Source organism: Numida meleagris, chromosome 1 (genome assembly GCF_002078875.1).
Source record: "Numida meleagris isolate 19003 breed g44 Domestic line chromosome 1, NumMel1.0, whole genome shotgun sequence".
Lineage (NCBI taxonomy): Eukaryota > Metazoa > Chordata > Aves > Galliformes > Numididae > Numida > Numida meleagris.
The window spans coordinates 121,186,012-121,203,965 of record NC_034409.1 but is presented as its reverse complement, the minus strand read 5'-3'; the positions used below and the strand labels follow the sequence as shown (position 1 = coordinate 121,203,965).

At 38.6% G+C, this 17,954-nt stretch overlaps 1 protein-coding gene and 1 long non-coding RNA gene across 4 annotated transcripts in view; one reads left to right on the top strand and one right to left on the bottom strand.

Annotated features, from left to right (window-relative positions):
• The window catches only part of PRPS2 (phosphoribosyl pyrophosphate synthetase 2), a 24,649-nt gene continuing 8,341 nt past the window's right edge, over positions 1,647-17,954 (top strand). Inside the window, exons 1-3 of one of the 3 annotated variants that reach the window (XM_021410517.1) lie at positions 1,647-2,367; positions 12,338-12,521; positions 15,143-15,163. In XM_021410517.1, the coding sequence (XP_021266192.1) occupies positions 2,246-2,367; positions 12,338-12,521; positions 15,143-15,163 (327 nt within the window). In that variant the 5' untranslated portion in view covers positions 1,647-2,245. Of the gene's footprint in view, positions 2,368-11,341; positions 11,602-12,337; positions 12,522-15,142; positions 15,164-17,954 lie in introns of those variants that run through there. The other 2 variants (XM_021410535.1, XM_021410527.1) reach the window with 2 other exon arrangements.
• LOC110405327 overlaps positions 7,649-17,954 on the bottom strand; it is a 25,198-nt gene continuing 14,892 nt past the window's right edge. Inside the window, exon 3 of the long non-coding RNA XR_002442807.1 lies at positions 7,649-9,173. This is a non-coding gene — a long non-coding RNA (uncharacterized LOC110405327). The remainder of the gene's footprint in view (positions 9,174-17,954) is intronic.

Below are 17,954 nucleotides of genomic sequence, written 5' to 3'. Positions count from 1 at the left end.
ACCTGCAACTGTTCATTTTAAATCATAGATTTTCACGATCAGCTCTTTTGAGGCTGGAGCCATGGTTAGTTAACATTTGACATTTAAGTGCTGTAACTAAGGGCAAAAAATGGCCAATGGAATTTCTGTGAATTTCCATCCCGTGAAAGGATGGAAAGGAATAGCTTGATATTCAGATTACAATATTGGAAAACCAATATGGGTTTTGTCTGTTCTTTTAAAACACTGTTATTTTTTCACCAACAGGTTATTTCCCAAGTAAAGATATTTTGTAATTTAGAAGAAGTATGTGGTCAGAAGTCATTGTGATACAAAAAGTACAAAAACCCCAAGTTGCTTCGATAGCCTTTTTTTTTCCAGTTCTAGTGTTTTGATTCTACAGTTAAGGTATTTTGAAGCTAAATCACCCTTTCCTGTCTGGCAGTGCTTTCAGTTCTGATGATTCTGAGGTCATACCAGCCAGTTTTCTTTAGCACGCCATAGAAACCTGCAGCATTCATGAAAGCTGAGATCTCCTGCCACAGAAAATGAATATTTTAGAATAACCAATATTAAAAATCACAATGAAATCAGTCAGGATAGCTGGCAAAAGTCAGAGCAAGTAACTCAGAACAAAATGTAGCTACAGAAGTAGTTGTTGAAGATAAGGGATGAACTGGAAGAAACAAGTTTTCAGATTTTATTATGGATCTATGATGTTAACAATTAAATCCATTTCTTTTTTACTGCATAAAGACGAAACATAGAAGAGGGCAAAAAGGTGATCATTTCAACAGAGGTTTTTGGCAATGTATCAAATACTGAAATGGATTCTGAAGTTACGTTGTGGGAAGTCGATACTTATCCTTCCCATAGCTGTGCCCCCTGTTCATATATGCTGCCTCTGCAATTAAGCAGTACTTAGCAAGAAACATTTGTGATATGTAGAAATACCTGGCCCTGGCTGGATGGCTTAGACCATAGAGAATGGCACTCAAACTATTAACTCCTAGCTCCTTACATCAAACTATTTATTACTCAGCCACTGGTTAAAACATTCACTTTGGGACATATATTCACATTTCTTTTTTTGGGAATTAATTTTTTTTTTTTTTGATGGAGATAGTTCCTTACTAGAAGAAAAAGAAAAGATAAAAAAGAAAGAAAACCTTTTCAGAAATTCAGTTTTGTTGAAAATCCACTAAACAGTTGAAAAATTACTTTGATAGGACCTCTTGACCAGCTCTAAAACTGTCTGTGAAGATGAACTATGCAGTGCTGGGGATTATCTGATGAGTGATCCCAACCACAGAGCATTACTAAGCATTATGTTCATGACTCTGCTCCTCCAAGGAAAGGTTTGCTTAAGTCGGGAAAAATGATGTGGTTAAATCACTTACCCTGTGCGATCCATTTATTTTTCTACATACAAGCAAAATTTCTTCATCTGTAACCTAACACCTTCTTGTCTTTGTTCACTATTCTGACAGCAGTTTGTAGGTAGAGCCTATTTCTAAGCAACAACTGAGAAACACAAACACGCTAGTGGAAAATAAATGGCATATTTATAGCACCAAATTCGGGTTATTCAGGGACATCTCTGGTAGCAAATACTACGTAGGTCGCTCCAAAAATAATGCCTCCTATTTATTTCCATGGAAATGACAAGTCATAAAGAGCACAGTAACATCATTTGATAGAGCAAATTCTCACCTACAGAATGCTATTTTTCGATGTCATCACTACCATTAGCTCTGCATTTTTGACAGCATTGAAGAAGAGACTGCATACCATGCTCATAAAAATCTGCACCAAAGGAGGTGACCTACTGTTGGAGAGTGTTTCACCACCCACCCCTCACTGTGCTCACATCCAGTGGTTGGCCTCTGCCAACATTCAGCAAACGTCAATGAATGTCAGTGGGTGCTATTGTTTCCACACGGAGGAATTAGATTCCACCTCTTTTGCTTCATCTGCCCTTCCATGTCAGATGCCATTGTGTCATTTTGCCCCTCTGCTGCCGTCTGTCACACGGCAACAACATGTAACGGAATATTGGTGGGAAAGTTCAGCTTCTACTGCCATATCACCTACATCGGCCTCAGCATCTGCCCCCGTCTCGCCCCTCCCCGCCCCGCCCCGGCTCTCCCGCTCCCGGCAGGACAGGGGCGGTCCCGCGTCGCCGCTTATTTGACCCCGCTCCGGGGGAGCCTCGCTCTCTTTCTGCCCTGGCCGCAGCTCTGCTCGCTCGCCGTAGTCCTCTGCCATGCCGAACATCGTGCTGTTCAGCGGCAGCTCCCACCACGACCTGTCCCAGCGGGTGGCCGACCGCCTGGGGCTGGAGCTGGGCAAGGTGGTCACCAAGAAGTTCAGCAACCAAGAGACCAGGTGCGTGGCGCGGCGGCGGCCGCTGGGGGCGCGCCGAGCCGCCTCTCCCCGCCCACGGCCCCTGAGCGCCGTCACCTGCCGTTGGCCGCCGGAGCGCTGTGTGGGTGCGGGCAGGGGTTGCGAGCAGGCTTGTTTCCCGTCGGTAGTGCTTGAGGGTCGTTTCTAGCTCCTGTGCGTGACCTGTTCTTGAGTCCCGCATGTGCGTGGTGCAGTCGTTGTGTTGCCTGTTACTGCTGAAGGTGCAAGCGGGTTGGCTTCCTGGCCAGCAGTGTGCCCTTGCTGCTAAGAAGGCTAACGGCATCCCGGGCTGTCTTAGGCAAAGTATTGCCAGCAGGTCAAAAGATGTGATGCTTCCATCCTACTCAGCATTGCTAAGTGCTGGTTGCAGTTTTGGGTTCCCCAGTACAAGAGAGATGGATGTACTGGTGGGAGCCCAACGGAGAGCCACCAACGTGCTGAGGTGCTGGAGTGCCTCTCCTGGGAGGAGAGCTGGAGCTGTTCAGCCTGGAGGAGACTCAGAGCAATCTGTCTTATCAGTGTCTGTAAACACCTGAAGCATTATTTGTAGGTGCATAGAGAGGACACATGCTGCCCAGAGGCTGTGCATTCTCCTCCTTGGAGATCTCCAAGAGCCCCATGGCCATGGGCCTGGCACTCTGCTCTGGTGTCCTGCACGGACAGGGTCTGGAGCTGGAGCAGATGAACCTCAGAGTTCCATTCCAACCTCAAACATTGTCTGATTCTATATACGAGACTAGGCTTTTACCTGCTTCTGAAACACCAGTTTCCAACTCTTAAGTAGCTGGCTAGCCTCTGAGATTTTTGTATATTTATTTTCATCTGTTCTTGTTATGAATTTCCCAAACAAATGTGTTTTTGTTGTTTTCTGTGGAAGATTAATGTGTTGCGTTCTGAAATTGCTCTCACAAAGCTCTTTGTTCTGTTCTGTCTGTGGTGTTTTTTTTTTTTATTACTAGTAACTTGCTCTTGTACTACTTATGCTTACTGGCAGTACTTTAAACCCTCTTCCACCACTGTTTACACCACCTGATGTTTGCACGCTCGTACTCTCTTCATTCCTGATTAAGTGAAGCTTTAAATCTCAACTCTTTCCAACCCCATGATCACTTTATTGCTCTTTCATCTCTTTTCTGCATGATAAAACTTCACTTGTTTATATTTGATTGCGTGATTTTCATGCTAACTTCTTATTTTTTTTGTTTGTTTGTTTCCTCTCCAGAGACTCTTCAGTTCTGCTGCTTGCTATATTTTAGACAGAGATTCTCTGATTTAGATTTCATGCATGGTAGAACTTATCCCCGATGTTTGCCTATCTAGTTTGATGCAAGTGAATTAAATGCCAGGCATCAGGATGGAATAAACTCTTGTCTGCCATTCTGGTTATTTTTCCTGGTGAGCAATATTGGCCTCTGCCATCAAGTGGGTAGGTAGTGGTGGCTGCAAAATGTCAAATGGTTTGGCTAATCTAGCAATGCCAGTTTATTTTTCATGGGCAAGTAGGGACGTATTGTGGTATAGATATGAAGAAAGAATCTAATCTAACAATTATTTCTGGTTGCTTCTGTTGCAACTTTGCTAGGCAGGCATGCTTTTTTGTTGTTTCTTTTTCCCCTCCCTCAAGAACTTAAAACTCTTTAGAGTTTATTTTCTTGTACAGCTTCATGCTTCTCAGATTCTGAAATGAAGGTGATGTCTCCCCTTCAGCAGATACAGTTGTACCTACACTATATGCTATATTGTAAATTTTGAGTGGGTAATCTTTTCAATTTTCTGTAGCAGCTTATTTCAGGATGTTGGCCTTTCAGTTTTGTAGACTTTTCAGAATTCCTGTACAATGTATCTGCAATTAAACTACAGCTAAAATTTATAAAATATTTGCGCTGCAGTGTTCATTTTCTAGTTTATCATACTGTCTCCTTAGCAAAGGTTCTTAGTGTGCATATAAACAGTAATTTTTCTTCCTATATTAAAAACGATTGTTTAAAAAGTTGTATTTGGAGGTTTATGAATAAGTTAATTTCCACTGTTGTGGAATAATATAACCTAATAGTTAAAGAACTTGAAGAACCTTAAACCTTCCGGTGGCTGTAGGGGCAGAACCCTGGGCAAATAGATAAGCCGGGGCCTGAGGGTTAACTAACTCTTGCTTTGTCAGATCTGCTAGCAAGTTTCAGAGAAGATTCACCTTTTGTTAAAAACCTCGGTTTTGCTGTTTGTTGCATTATCTTAAAAGTAACTCTGAATTATGTGTATATTGATAAATGTGTGCAGGCATAGGCTTAAATATGTGCTAAGGGGTCCAAGCTGGAAGCCTTTTGCTTGAAAACTTCATTTAGTCTGGCTTGCAGAATGAAGTGCAGGGAAAGAGTCGTTAAGGATTTTACATTATATTTCAGCTCAGAGATGTTTTATGTCCCAACTCTTGGCAGATGCAAGTGATCTTGAAGAACTAAACCCTGAGGTTAGCCAAGGATAGGGCTGCTATTGACAAATGAGCAGGTGCCTTATCAACTTCAGGAAAACTTAAAATTGGAAATGCTCATCATAATTTATACTGAGACTAGGGTATCTGTCAATATCCCTGTTCTCATGTTCTTCAGTCATTCAATATTCCAGCAGATTTGGAACTAAGAAATGTCATCTCTGTGCTAGAGGAAGTCAAGGAAATCACAGGTGGCATTGATGGATGTCTGTCATCCTCCACTTCTTTTCCTTTTTCTATCTAAACAATATGGAAATACTTTTCTTCAGCTACCAGAGCAGCCAACCTTAAATAAAGCTGGAAGAGAGCTCCTAAGTAATGTCTGGTTGTGGAAGATAATTCTTTTAAATAAAGCTTTTATGTAAACTGTGTGTGCTGGCTACTGTGTTGTCTCCAAAACTTGGTTGGCACCACCTTCTCACTTCCAGTAAAATGCTGGGGCTGCAGTGGGAGCTTAGTTTGTCTTCAGATCCCCACTAGCAACTGCCATCAGTGCAGTTATGGAAGGTTGGAGCAAGAGGGCAGGAATGAAACTGTTAAACGGGCACAACATGAAACTGTGTTTGACAGATATATAACAGAAACATGTAAACACACATGTTGTTTTCACAAAATTGTCTCCAGAGACACTGAGGAGGCACCTGATTGCAATCGATACATAATTAAATGACACTGTACATCACTTAAATACATTGTATGGTGAGGTTCTGGAATCTCCTTCTTTGAGGTATTTAAAACCTACTTGGATGCTTTCCTGTGCAACCCTACTGTGGGGAACCAGTTTTAGTTTGAGGTGGCACTAGATGATTTCCAGAGATTCCTCCCAACCCAGACGGTTCTGTGATTCTGATTCATGTATAACTCTGTATGTTTAGTTTTCTAAAGGCTATTTAATTTAACTCTCTATTTGAAATACTTGTTCTCAAAATGGAGAAATTGGAGTCATAGGTAACATCCTCTCACACACATTTTTCCCAGAGAAGGAGTTACCTGCCACTCGTTCCTATGAGTTTCCTCACTTCCAAACTGAAGTCAGTCCTTCAGGTCTTAGCTGGCTCAGGGGGAAGGGAACTGAAGTGAATTTGGAGGCTATCCGTCTGCAGCTTTTTTGGCTGCTGGAGCTGGGTTATTTTGGAATCATCTACTTAAAGTGTATGTGGTCCAACTTTTACAGAGGAGCATGTATTATCTACAGAGAAACATTGCATGTTGTATGAAAACAGCTCTGCTGTTGATATGAGGGCCATTTGTTTGTGAGTACATTTTAGTCCAAGTTACCAGTTTTAATCATGGAATTGAGGAGAAAATAGCTAATGCTTTCTCAGTCATTTTTTACAAGGATGAATGACCCTGTTTCAGACAAAATAGGATCATGACATCAGTTTGTTACATAAAGTAAATAAATTAAGAACAAACCTCAAAACTTTATTAGTGCTACATTCCATGGATACCCAATTCAAATGGCTGAGATCTTTTTTTTGAGCACAGGCTGTAGCATTTTCTTCCCTTTTCCCCCTTGGTGTACTCCAACTCTTCTCTTGCAGTTACTATATATATCTGGAACACGACTTTGGTATTCTTCCCGTTCCTTTGGGCTCTGCTGTAGATCTCTAGTCATGATGTGAGTTCAAGTGGTAAACAGCCATTCAGTCAGCTGAAGTTGGTAGGATTTGGGGTATTGTGGAACATGTATCTCTCTTTATACAGCCCAAGTACTTAGGAAATGATTCACACCTTGGGTTGTCACACTCTGCTTGGGGTGGCTGAGTCGGATGGGTCTCTCACTCCCACCTCACATTATAGAGAGCACAGTGAGACTGGAGAAATGCTTTTTACTAATGTGGATGGTTAGGGTAAGAATTTTTTCCAGATTACATGTTTTGCTTAGGGAACTCAAGATACAATGAATGTGCTAGCATACTGTATTGCTAGTAGCTCAGAATTACAAAGAGGCCTAAAACTCCTTGAAAGCTCCTGGTTTGAAACTTCTGCATTATTGACCTTGTTGTATATTGTGTGCTTATGGAGGCCAAACGCGTGAAACTGGGGGGGGGGAGAAGAAGAAGAGATTGCTTGTTTGGTTCGTATCCACCATTAGGACAGGGACAGCTGGAAATGAAAATCTATTTGGAGATTGGTCTTGGAACTGTTAATCACAGTGAGAGAGCCAAGAGCTGAAGAGGGAACGTGGGTGCCAGGAGATGTGGGATAATTACAGTAAAAGCACCATAGTTCTTGTTTGTTTGCTGCTCTGATGTTCTGCTTCTTAAATAATTATGCACAGTGCAGAGGATGGGAGTGAGCAGCAAAATAGCTGGAAAGGAGAGACTGGGATTCCCCATCCACTCTCCCAAACGGAATTTAAAAGCATCTACAACTTAAATGACCTGATTTTTTTCATGTGCTATTTTCAAAGGAAGTTCTAGCATCTAGGAATTCAGGATTTTTCCTGAAATCTCAGCTCGTGTACTGTGAGGGAGAAAAATCTCACTGTAGCCTGTCCCCAAACCAGCCAGACTGATGTAACCCCTGTGGAGCTCCACTGTCCTGCAGTTGCTTTCAGCACCCTCTCAGCTGTGTTCTGCAGCACACCGCTGCACTCAGCTGATCAAGCAGCTCTGCATCTCTTCAGGACCTGATAATTGGTGGAGGCAGATCTCATGAATCTGACATTTTTATTTTATACTGGTATCCGTTTCATTATATAACATCATGGCAGTTAAAATATTTGCTCAGTAAATTGGAGGTCTTGCGTTAAAGACTTTGCTCTGCAAATTTGTTCACAAAGGTAAGAGTTCACGCACACCCCTCTGCTTAGCGCTTCCTATTGGATGCTTTCTGATGACTTGCGGATTCAGTATGTGGATTTTTTTGGATTGCTTTTGAGGTATCGATTCTTCTTGCACACTGTGTGAGAACTCTAGACCCTAAATTTTGTTGGTATCCGTGGTTCCTAAAAATGTCTGAAGTACAGAGCTATCTTGTTGCCACCTACATTGGTTGACAAAACTTATTTATTACAAGTATTGCTAGAAAACTCACCTGTTGTTATAGTATTTTTTTCTTTAGGAACTACATGGAGCCCCTTAACTGCACAATATCGATTTTTTGACTGAATCCTAGTCACTGACTCGTATTATTTACCCATTTAGTGTGGCTTTGCATACTTGTTTCCCTGCAACGTCTTTCTGAGTTACAATGCACAAATTTAAAATTCCCATTGCTATTAGTTCAGTTGAGAGCGTGCTGTAGCTCAGCCTGCTGTTACCCCAGTTTTGATTTTTGCTTCGTGAATGTTTCAGCCATTTAAATATTTTTGTATACAAGTCATTCTTGAAGCTTTTCCTTAGCATATGGTTTAAAATATGCCTCAGTTCCTACTTTTTAAATTGAGCTCTGGAATCAGTCTTTGAAAATGGGCATCAGCACTCAAACTTGCTTTTCATTATGTCATGTCTTGCACTCATCTTTCCTGGTTAGCAGCATGTGCTTGTGGATTCCATGCAACTGAGTCAAATCAAGTTAGTCAACTTTGTGGGCTATTAATCTGTGTAGTTTATCCTTTAAAACACAATTAGGTGATATCAGGGCTTTTAATGTACAGGTTCTGTTTACTCTTTTTGAATGAAAAGTTTATGTAAACTGTTGCCAAATAGCTGAATTTGATTTAATTGCATAAAACAAACAAAGCTTGTAATCTTGAGGCAATAGCTTGTTCTTGTGTCCTTCCTCTGTGCCCTCACTATGGGAAATTGTTCAAACAACGGCCCCGAGTGTATTGACAGTTAATTAGGTCATGATACAGATAGCTGAAATGGAATCTAGTAGCGATGCTAATATGATAACAAGCATGAAGATGCCTGCTGCATCTTCTCATTATGGTCTTTAACAGAAATTTAAGATACTTGATAACAATATTTGATACTGTAGTCGATAGTGTCTTACTGTTTGCCTGTTCAGACCTGAGTGTTTAAAAATAAATAATAAAAATTTTAAAATAGTAGAGGTAAGCAGCAGTTGGTTGAGTCTAGGCAATAGCTCTCAATACCTGACTTTAATAAGGTAGGCAGTGAGAGAAACTAATCTGTTGTCATCTCTAGTTGATTGGGAGGAGATTTGTGCAATAATTATATTGTTATTCTCTGGCAGCTATAGTTAGGTTGCTCCTGAGTGCTATATACAAGTATTAATTTAAACTTGGTTTATTTTAATCTGCATATACCTTCTGTGTCCGTGAGGAAAAATATACAGATAGATAGGTAAGTTCACATTTCTGTGCGCTGAGTATGTATGTCATTCCAACCTGAAAAACATAAGCAAAAAATTCAGAAATGCACCAAGAGATGAAGTAACAACACTTTTCTAAGTTGTTTACAAGATGAAAAAGTTATCCCAAGCCCAAGGACATTGAAAAGATAGTGGTTAATGACAGCGGAAGAAGCATCGCTTCAGGGCCGTTCTATCAACCAGATCTATATTTATCTTGAAATATATTCCCTGCCCTTTTGAAACCTGTTATTTCTTAGTGGGGTGCTTAGAAATGACTGTTTTAAAGGAGTAAACATTTCAGTGTGTTATAAATCCAGTGTTCTTTGTGTATATAATGAACATTAAAATCATATATTTTTGCTTTTCAGCAAAGCTTGTTCCTATTACATAGCACATCAATGAAATTAGTGGCTACATTTTTTTCTGCATGTTCTGAAATTGTTTACTGCCATTCTTTGTCATTACAATAATATTCTCCCATAGAACTGGCAGTATTTTCTTTGTTGCTTTCTAGTTACTTCTCCTTTGTAGTGGTTCCTAGGTTAACATCAAGAACAGAAGAGTAACTTCACAGTCTTGAGTTGAAACATCTGTCGTAGAGCTTTTTCTGTATGCTGGTGGTCTTCTTCAAACCTATTCCAAAGATTTGATATGTGACAGCACTTGCTTCTAGCGATTTTGTGCAAGTGCCAAGTCAAGTGATGATTTTGTTTTTTCTTAAGCCTCCTCACAATAATAGCCATAATCACCAATGGTGACTGAAGTTGCATACGCAAGATAATGGGTCGATGCTTTACTCAGAGTTGAATTTCTGAGATCAGAAGAAATGACGGGTGTCTTAATTTTGTTTAATCTGGGAATTGAACGTCTGGTACTCCAACAGATCAATACTGCACAGGGCTTCTAATTAAGGCCAGCAGTTTCTTCTAGTCATGGAACTACATGCTCTAGCATCCGTCTGAACTTAAATAGTGTTGAATAAAAATCAAGCTAGAAAAATATTTAGAATTTCAAAAATATTTTAGACACTTTTCTCTGAATAGCACTATTGTTCAGCAAAAAAAAAAAAAAAAGTGTAACAGTTGTATAACCACAAAGTTTCATCTCTCCACCTTGATGGAAGCCTCAAAAGGTTGGAAAGGTTACCACTGAGCTATCTGAAGATGGCACTGTTACTGACCATCTCTGTCCTCCCGGAGATCCTAATCTTTACTTGATGTTCTGTTTTCATTTGGTCATAAGAAACTGTGTTGGTAACATCCTTAGGTGAAAACTTATTAAATTAAGGAGATGAAGAGAGGATCCTTTTTATAGTTTGTTCTGGGAGTAGGAGAGCTGATGGCATGGAGCCACTCATTCTCTCTTTAGTGATCTTGGTGGCCTTCTTGATGGTACATAGGTAAATAGAAAATGGAAATACATTGATTTGAATAAAAACTGAGAGCAGAAGAAGGTGAGAATTAATGTAATGATGTAAAAACAGGGAGGTGAAAGAGATGCATTAGTGCAATGAGACAGAGACTGAACATTGGGATGAGAGTATGTAATTGGAGTGATAAATAGTTTTATAAAAAGTTTTTATAAATAGTTTAAATTAGGAGAGGGCCACTATTAATACAAGGAGTCAGAGGCTACAGCTGAATGGGTGTAGATAATAGAACAGGCGCAAGTATGGGCATGGATAGTAGAGCAGGCTCAAGTAGCCAGGAGGAAGATGGACAGAAAATTAGATTTAGAGTTATTAAGATTGCAAAATAAAGCACCCAGGTCACATGAGTATGAAGGAAGGTTGCTTGTATATTGCCTTCTGCATCTGATTTACGATACTGTCTTTAATTGCACGATCACATGTATTTTCCACAAGACTCAATCTTTCAGTGCTCAGCATGAAGCTGCACATTGCTCAATGAGGGGGAAACAAAATAATGGCTGCTACTTAAATCAGCACGGTCTGTTCACTGCAGTTTAATTTGATTCTGTTTTGCACACCTTCAAAGGGACAAGCATTCTCTCTCTGACAGGTACTTTGTGGCAGCTTTCAGAATGTGACTAGTCATACTGCTCTCAACTATCATGATGGTAATAAATCAAATGTTTGCATGTCATTAAGATGTTCTTAAGCAGTTAATTCCTTTGTGTTCTGCAGTTACAAAAAGCTAATGGTCTTGCACAGCACCCTGGAAGCTGATAAACTAAAGCTGTTTGGACTATGCTTGACTAGAACAAGCCTCAGTGTTGAAGAATGTGTCAGAGAAACCATTTTCTGCATATCTGGGCCATTTGGATGATTTCCAGCTAGAGCTTTTTGCTTATATCTGTCTTGGTTCAATACTTAACCTTTCAAATAAGGGCCCAAGATATTTCAGCTTTCAATGATTTAGACTAATTTGTGGTAGGATGGGTTTGAAAGACCTGATCACCTCATTTCTGTGTATTTTGATTGGATTCAGAGGAAAACACAGGTTAGTCTGCTACTTTTGTAAGTAATTTTTTTGAGTAACAGGTGTGAAAATTGAGTATGATTCAACAGTAGATTTGTGTTTATTTGATCTAGAATGGAAAAAGAATTCATATTCAGCTGCTCTGTTTGAATTTTCCTCTTAATTTATAAGCTGTATTTTGAGTTTTGTGGCATGAACAATGATCAGTGCCAGAACTTGCCTTGAAATCTATGGAAGAGTAAAGTAACTCCTAGATGCCAGCATAAGTACATGAGCTCAAATAGAACAAACCGAGCAGCTGACAAAATGTGGTAAGTTTGGGGCTGTACTGAGCTGCTGATGAACAGGCATCTTAGCTTTTGGCTAAGGTTTTCTTTTTTTTTCTTCTTTTTTTTTTTTTTAATACCTTGCTTAGATACCATAGTGTGCCTTTTAACTTCTAAATTCTGATATTTTTTTCAAGGAGAATTTGATACTTTTGTCTCCTAAAAAGCAATGATATCTTGAATTTACTTGAGTCTTTATAGTAGAAAATAACGCTCTATTTTTAGGCTGAAGTAAATTTTAGACTGGCTTCTATTGACATAGACTGTATCAAGGGGAAAAATTGTCCAAACCTATGTTTTAAAAAACCAAAATCTTACTCTAAATGGGTATAAACCTACAAATGTTTGTTAAAATAAAGCTATTTGTCTGTTATTTAATAATGCTCTTCCTGTAATTGTAGTGATTAAATGGTCATCTTCTACTCTTTCAGTGTAGAGATTGGTGAAAGTGTGAGAGGAGAAGATGTGTATATTATCCAGAGTGGCTGCGGAGAAATAAATGACAACTTAATGGAACTGCTCATCATGATCAATGCTTGCAAGATTGCATCATCCTCCAGAGTCACTGCAGTAATTCCATGTTTTCCATATGCCAGGCAAGATAAGAAAGACAAGGTAGGTAAGAAATGTGTAATTTCTGAAGTGCTTTCTGAGCTTCTTCCTTCAAAACTATGAGATTAAGCATATTTTCATAAACATTTTAGGGTTTTGTAAGATGTTTTTCCTTTGCTCTTCCTTTATTTTTATCTGTGATATGAAATTATATAGTCTGCAAGTGATTGAAGTGAGACAATACACTTTTTTTTGCCTATGTTTTGCTAACTGATTAGGCCTTCAGTTTGAAAAAGTATATACATCCTATGTGTGTGGTATTGCAGAGTATTCTGCTAGCAAACCTCACCTTGTGGGACTGCTATTCCTGCTTTATTCTAGCTTTCCTTTTTCTCTTTTCTCTCTATATAGGAAGAGAGTACACATATGGTTAATGCAATTGCATGGAATTTAATCTTAAATTTGGAGTGCTGTAAGCATTTTGTAGGTGGGTTTTACTGTATATGGAGCCGAATGGAAGGAACTGATTAAATCTGCAGTACTTAAGAATAATGAATGAAAACAGCTATTTATACTGTACAGCAGATCTGAAAAGAAAAATGTTTCTCTGTATGTAATGATTTGGAATAATTACTTTTAATTGATGAAGGCCAAAAATTGAGTAGAAACCCTTGAAACACTTTCCTCATTTTTAGTGTCCTTTCCCGGAATTTGGTCTACTGTAACTGATGAATAATGTACCAGTTAAACCAAATTAATAAGACACTAACAAGTTTGATTTTAAAAATTTTCTAAAAATCCACAAAATATTTAAAAAAAAATTAACTTTTCTGTCTTCACTACATATACAAAAAACCTGATGTTTCGTGAAAAAAGTTGATGTTACGTGAATGTTACTTTCATCAAAATTCACTTGAAAAGAACTAACAAGTGTAAATTCAGCTTTTAGAGTTGAATTGCAGTACTTGTCTTTTGAAAAAGTTTTCCTCAGCTCATACTTCCTATAAATGGCCTGCCCCTTCCTTTTCACTTTGTACACTGGGCAAAATCTGAAAGTTCTGGTTTTTTCATCTATATAAAATGTAACAAGACTGACAATGAAGAAGATAAAAATACTTGCAGGTATTACAAAATGCAGAATTCTCAGCCTCTAATGGAAAAGGTAAATAAAACAAAAAATTACTTTCTAGTATATTTAGTCTGAAGTGTAGGCTCTCTAACACAGTACTAATATTGTGCTTCTGAAAACTGAATTCAGGAGTTAGGTAGTAGCTCCCTGTTCTTCACATAGATCTTTTGGAACTTCATTTTGCTGTGTTTCTGTGTTGGTTAATACTCTCCTTGACTAGGAGTGCTGAAAGATGCGTGTATTTTTAATCAAATGAGCTTGGAAGGGAAACAAACTCTTCTTTGAAAGGGAAGGAAGTTGGTATGGTTTTGTTTCCAAATTAATACTCAAAGGTTCTGCTCGACCATCATAAAAGCTTTTAGTGTGGAGAAAAGGATGAGCATGTCCCAGCTTCTATGTGCATCTAAGTAATAGCTTGTCAGGGATACCCAAAATCCACATGACAAGCTTTCAAGGGATGGTTAAACCATATGCTGTTGTGGTTCAGTGTTCTTCTTAGGAACATATTGCCTTTTGAAATACCATTGGAGTATCCTGCAGTTCTAGGCAAACTTTTTCTTTTCTTTTCCTTTTTTTTAACCTCTGTTTTGCAATTGAGAAAATGTTTGTAGTCTTGGGAAATTAACCTTGGTAGTTAACCTCCATGTTGCACAGAAAGCTATAATATAGATGTTGACATTAGGCAGCTTATTGACCACGAGATCCTTCCCCTCACTGGTGGATTGCATCACATCACTTGGTCTTTGGCCTGTGTCTAGCTTTGTGTGAGCTGCTTGAAGCATCAGTGCAGTGCCTGCTGTTTCCTTACTATGGTTATAAGTGAATTTTCTTCTCTTTGGCCCAAGGTACTGCTGTTACTTGTCTGAATATGAAGTGAAGCCTTATCTTTGCTATCTGGTTGCTGGATTCTGATTTAAATTGCTGACTTCAATTCACAAAGAACTAAATGGAGTGAGGCCTTGCTGTTTGAAATACCACCTTATTCTTCATGGAGTTAAGATGACTGAAAACATTGCAAGTCTTGATTTATTTGTTTAACTAAAAGGCCTGGTAGTAAAGCACTTAATATTCTGAGCAAGGCCTATGTAATTCACCATGGTGAATATTAAGCCTTGGACTAACTATATATGAGAGTTTGGCTGTCAACAACAGTTCCAGCAATGCAATGTAGTGATCTGTGCAAGTTTTTGCACTTATGTAGCTGAAGAAACAGAGGTTTAAAAAAAAGTGGAAAGAAAGGAAAAAAAGGAAATTAAAAAAAAAAAAAAAAAGCTTGCCCGGAGTCCTAGAGAAGTTGATGACTTGATTTAGACATGATCAAGTGGTGCCATAAACTAGAATACTTCTGATACACAAACTAGCTACTTTAATATTAGCTCAGGTGCTTTGACCATGGTTGCATTTAAGCATCCTCTAATTACGCTAACCTTCAAAGCCATGGGGAAAAACACATCTATGAAGAATGCTTCAGAGATGCCTGTGAGATGTTAGAAGTATAGCGACAGGTGAGTTTGGTGTTCTACAGCTCATGTAACTTTGTTTTTTTGATTTGTAGAAGGGAGCCGTGGAGCGTTGGGTAGGTATCTTTTCTTTTTTATTTTTTTTAAATCTAACTCTGTGCATTTCCATTAATATGGCCTTAAAGGGTGAAACTTACTGGGTTACATTACATATAACTGGAAACATTTTCAGTTTCACTTCTTGATTTCAGTTGTGTTTCGCCTGGGCCATGACATTAATCCTGTGGAATAATTTGCTAATAGAAAAGTCCTAGCTTCGACTTAAAATTTACCTGGATGTTTATTGATGTCAACTTCTGAAGCTTCAAAGCTTACCTCATTTTCAAAATGATAAATTTAGGTAATAAATAAATTAGCGAATGTTCAGTATCCATACATTTCACAACTGGCTTTCTTGGAAGTGAAAGTTCCAGTTATAAATCTTGGGAGTTTCTTGGACTGTTGTTTTTGTTGTTTCCGTTTTGGTTTGTTTTTTTTGTTTGGTTTGCATGTGATGCATTTTGAGCAAGACAATGTAATAAGATGCTTAAAGGCAACAGAGCATTAATCTTGACAGACTCCTTTTACTTTCCTTTGCATAGGTATTCTTGTGAGGTTGTTTTTATTAGCTTTGTGGATTCTTCCTCTGCCCCTGGTAATTTTAAAAATTGCAAATAACTTTGTAACACATCATAAAGGAAGAAATCACTTACATTATTGTCTCTATAAGTGAGTGGGAAATTTGCTTAGGAACTAAAAACTCAGTGATTTATTTTTTTTTTACAATTTAGTTTCTGTACATAATTTAATGTTGTTTCACGCCTATAATTCTGAAACTAATCTCAAACTGTATCAAAAATGAGACAATTAATATAGCGAATCTTTTTGTGTTCTTCTCATCTGAAGCAAACATCACAAATTCTCTAAGATATAAAGAAAATCGTCAGTTCTCATCTAACTTTGTCATCCAAGTTTCTGAATAATGAGGCCAGGTTATCTGAGGTTCTCATGAATATACTTCCTTTGATTTTAAAATGAACTTCAGTTTGGATCATTTTATAATTATAAAAAAAAACTTACTTTCTGGGTAAGCCATTTAAAACAAATTCTTCTGAATATGTCGTCAGATGTGTTGGTTTTGTTTTATTTCTTAATGCACAATTTTGTGTAAACTGTCAGATGGCCACACGCTTCATTTATCTTAACCTCCTGTTAGCCCACCCTTGAGAAACCGGTTTTCTTGATGTCTGGCTGTCTTTCCCTCCAAGACCCTATGTCCAGCGTGTAGGCAATCTGTGATGTGCGTGTCTACTAAAACAAGTTACCTAGTGGTAAAACTTTCAAGTTCTTCCTTCTGGAATTCAGCCTGCAAGGCCAGCAGCTGAAAGAAGTACCAATTGGTAATGTATTCCTTTGTAGTTGGTGTAGGAAATGTGGTGGTTGTTGCTGTGGGTTTTATTTGTGCTGGTGATACTCATGGTATTTACACAAGAGACAAGCTAAGTGGTAATCTCATTCAACAGAAATGGACAAAATAAAAGAAATTCACTGTGCTACCTGGGAGTAGAAATAGCAAACTATTTTTATGGGAATTTGCCTTGAACAACTAGGCTGAAGTAGTTACTGGTTTCTACCAGAAGGACTGGTCCTGGTTAGCTATCTTCCCTTCTGCTTTAGCTTCCTCATCTGGCTGCTCTGGGTTCAGACGAGTACCAATGTGCAACACAGAGAAAGCTTATAGCCTGGGAAGGAGAGGTGGAATAAGCAGGGGGGGCAGACTTCTGCTTTTAGCATTGTCTTTAGTCCACTTCAGCTGTAGCATCAAACCATGCTTTCACAAGGAACTGATAAGAGAACGTGCGGCAATGGAGTCTGAAGAGTAGGTACTAAATCTTTGTTCTGTTAGATGTTGCCAGAGGTTTGAGTATCATGAAGCCCAGCTTTGAAGTGTCAATTTGAGCTGCTACGGTGAACTGAAATGATTAGGAACTTGAATGACATGAACCAGAACACCACTACTAATGGTAGAAATATCCAGAAAGTTTTGGCCAACTCGAATGTAACAGAATCCGTATAGAATTGATCTTAAATGAGGAGCAGAATAGGCCTCACTAAGTAGAAAATCGTGTTTGCTGCAGCTGTAGTGGTTGCAAACTTTTATGGAAGCCATATGCACATGGATTGCAGAGATAAAGGGAAGTGTTAGCTGCTATTCACATCTTCAGTGTTTTTTAGACAAACCAAATGGGGACAATATTTTTGGTCAATACAACATCAAAAGTAGTGTCATTTCCTAAGTGAAGAATTTTCTTAATGGTGATGATAACTTACTTCAAACCATAAAAATGAATGCAGTAACTTGGTCTCTTTCCTGGAAGTATGTTGTCAATCCACACGTTAAAACATGGAAGTGCTGAGTTTCTATCTAAATTAACAAAAGCTCTGAGGAAAATACTGACTCCTTGGTATGACATGGACAAAATAGCATCCACTTTTAATTAGCAGTAGTTCAGATTATTTTTGGTGATGCCCTTGAGCATCAGCGGAAGAAGAGCAGAGATACTCCATAACTGTATGTGGAGGAGGATGGTGTTCCTCAGAGGTTAAATGAGGCTATTTGATAAAGAAATGTAACAGGAGGAAATATCTTGCCATCAAAACCTGAAGTCTGATAGTGAGATGCCACTTCTCAGTTACAACTGTTTTTATCCTAATGATGTTAGTGCTAGCTACCAGCCATATTTAAAGATGGGTAAAAAGAAAAAAAAAGGTTTTGTTTAATGCTTGTGTTACAGACAAAGCTGTTTAAGGCAACATAGCTAAAAAGTCTGAAAGAACTTTAAAGTTGACAAGGAAGGTATCTTCCAG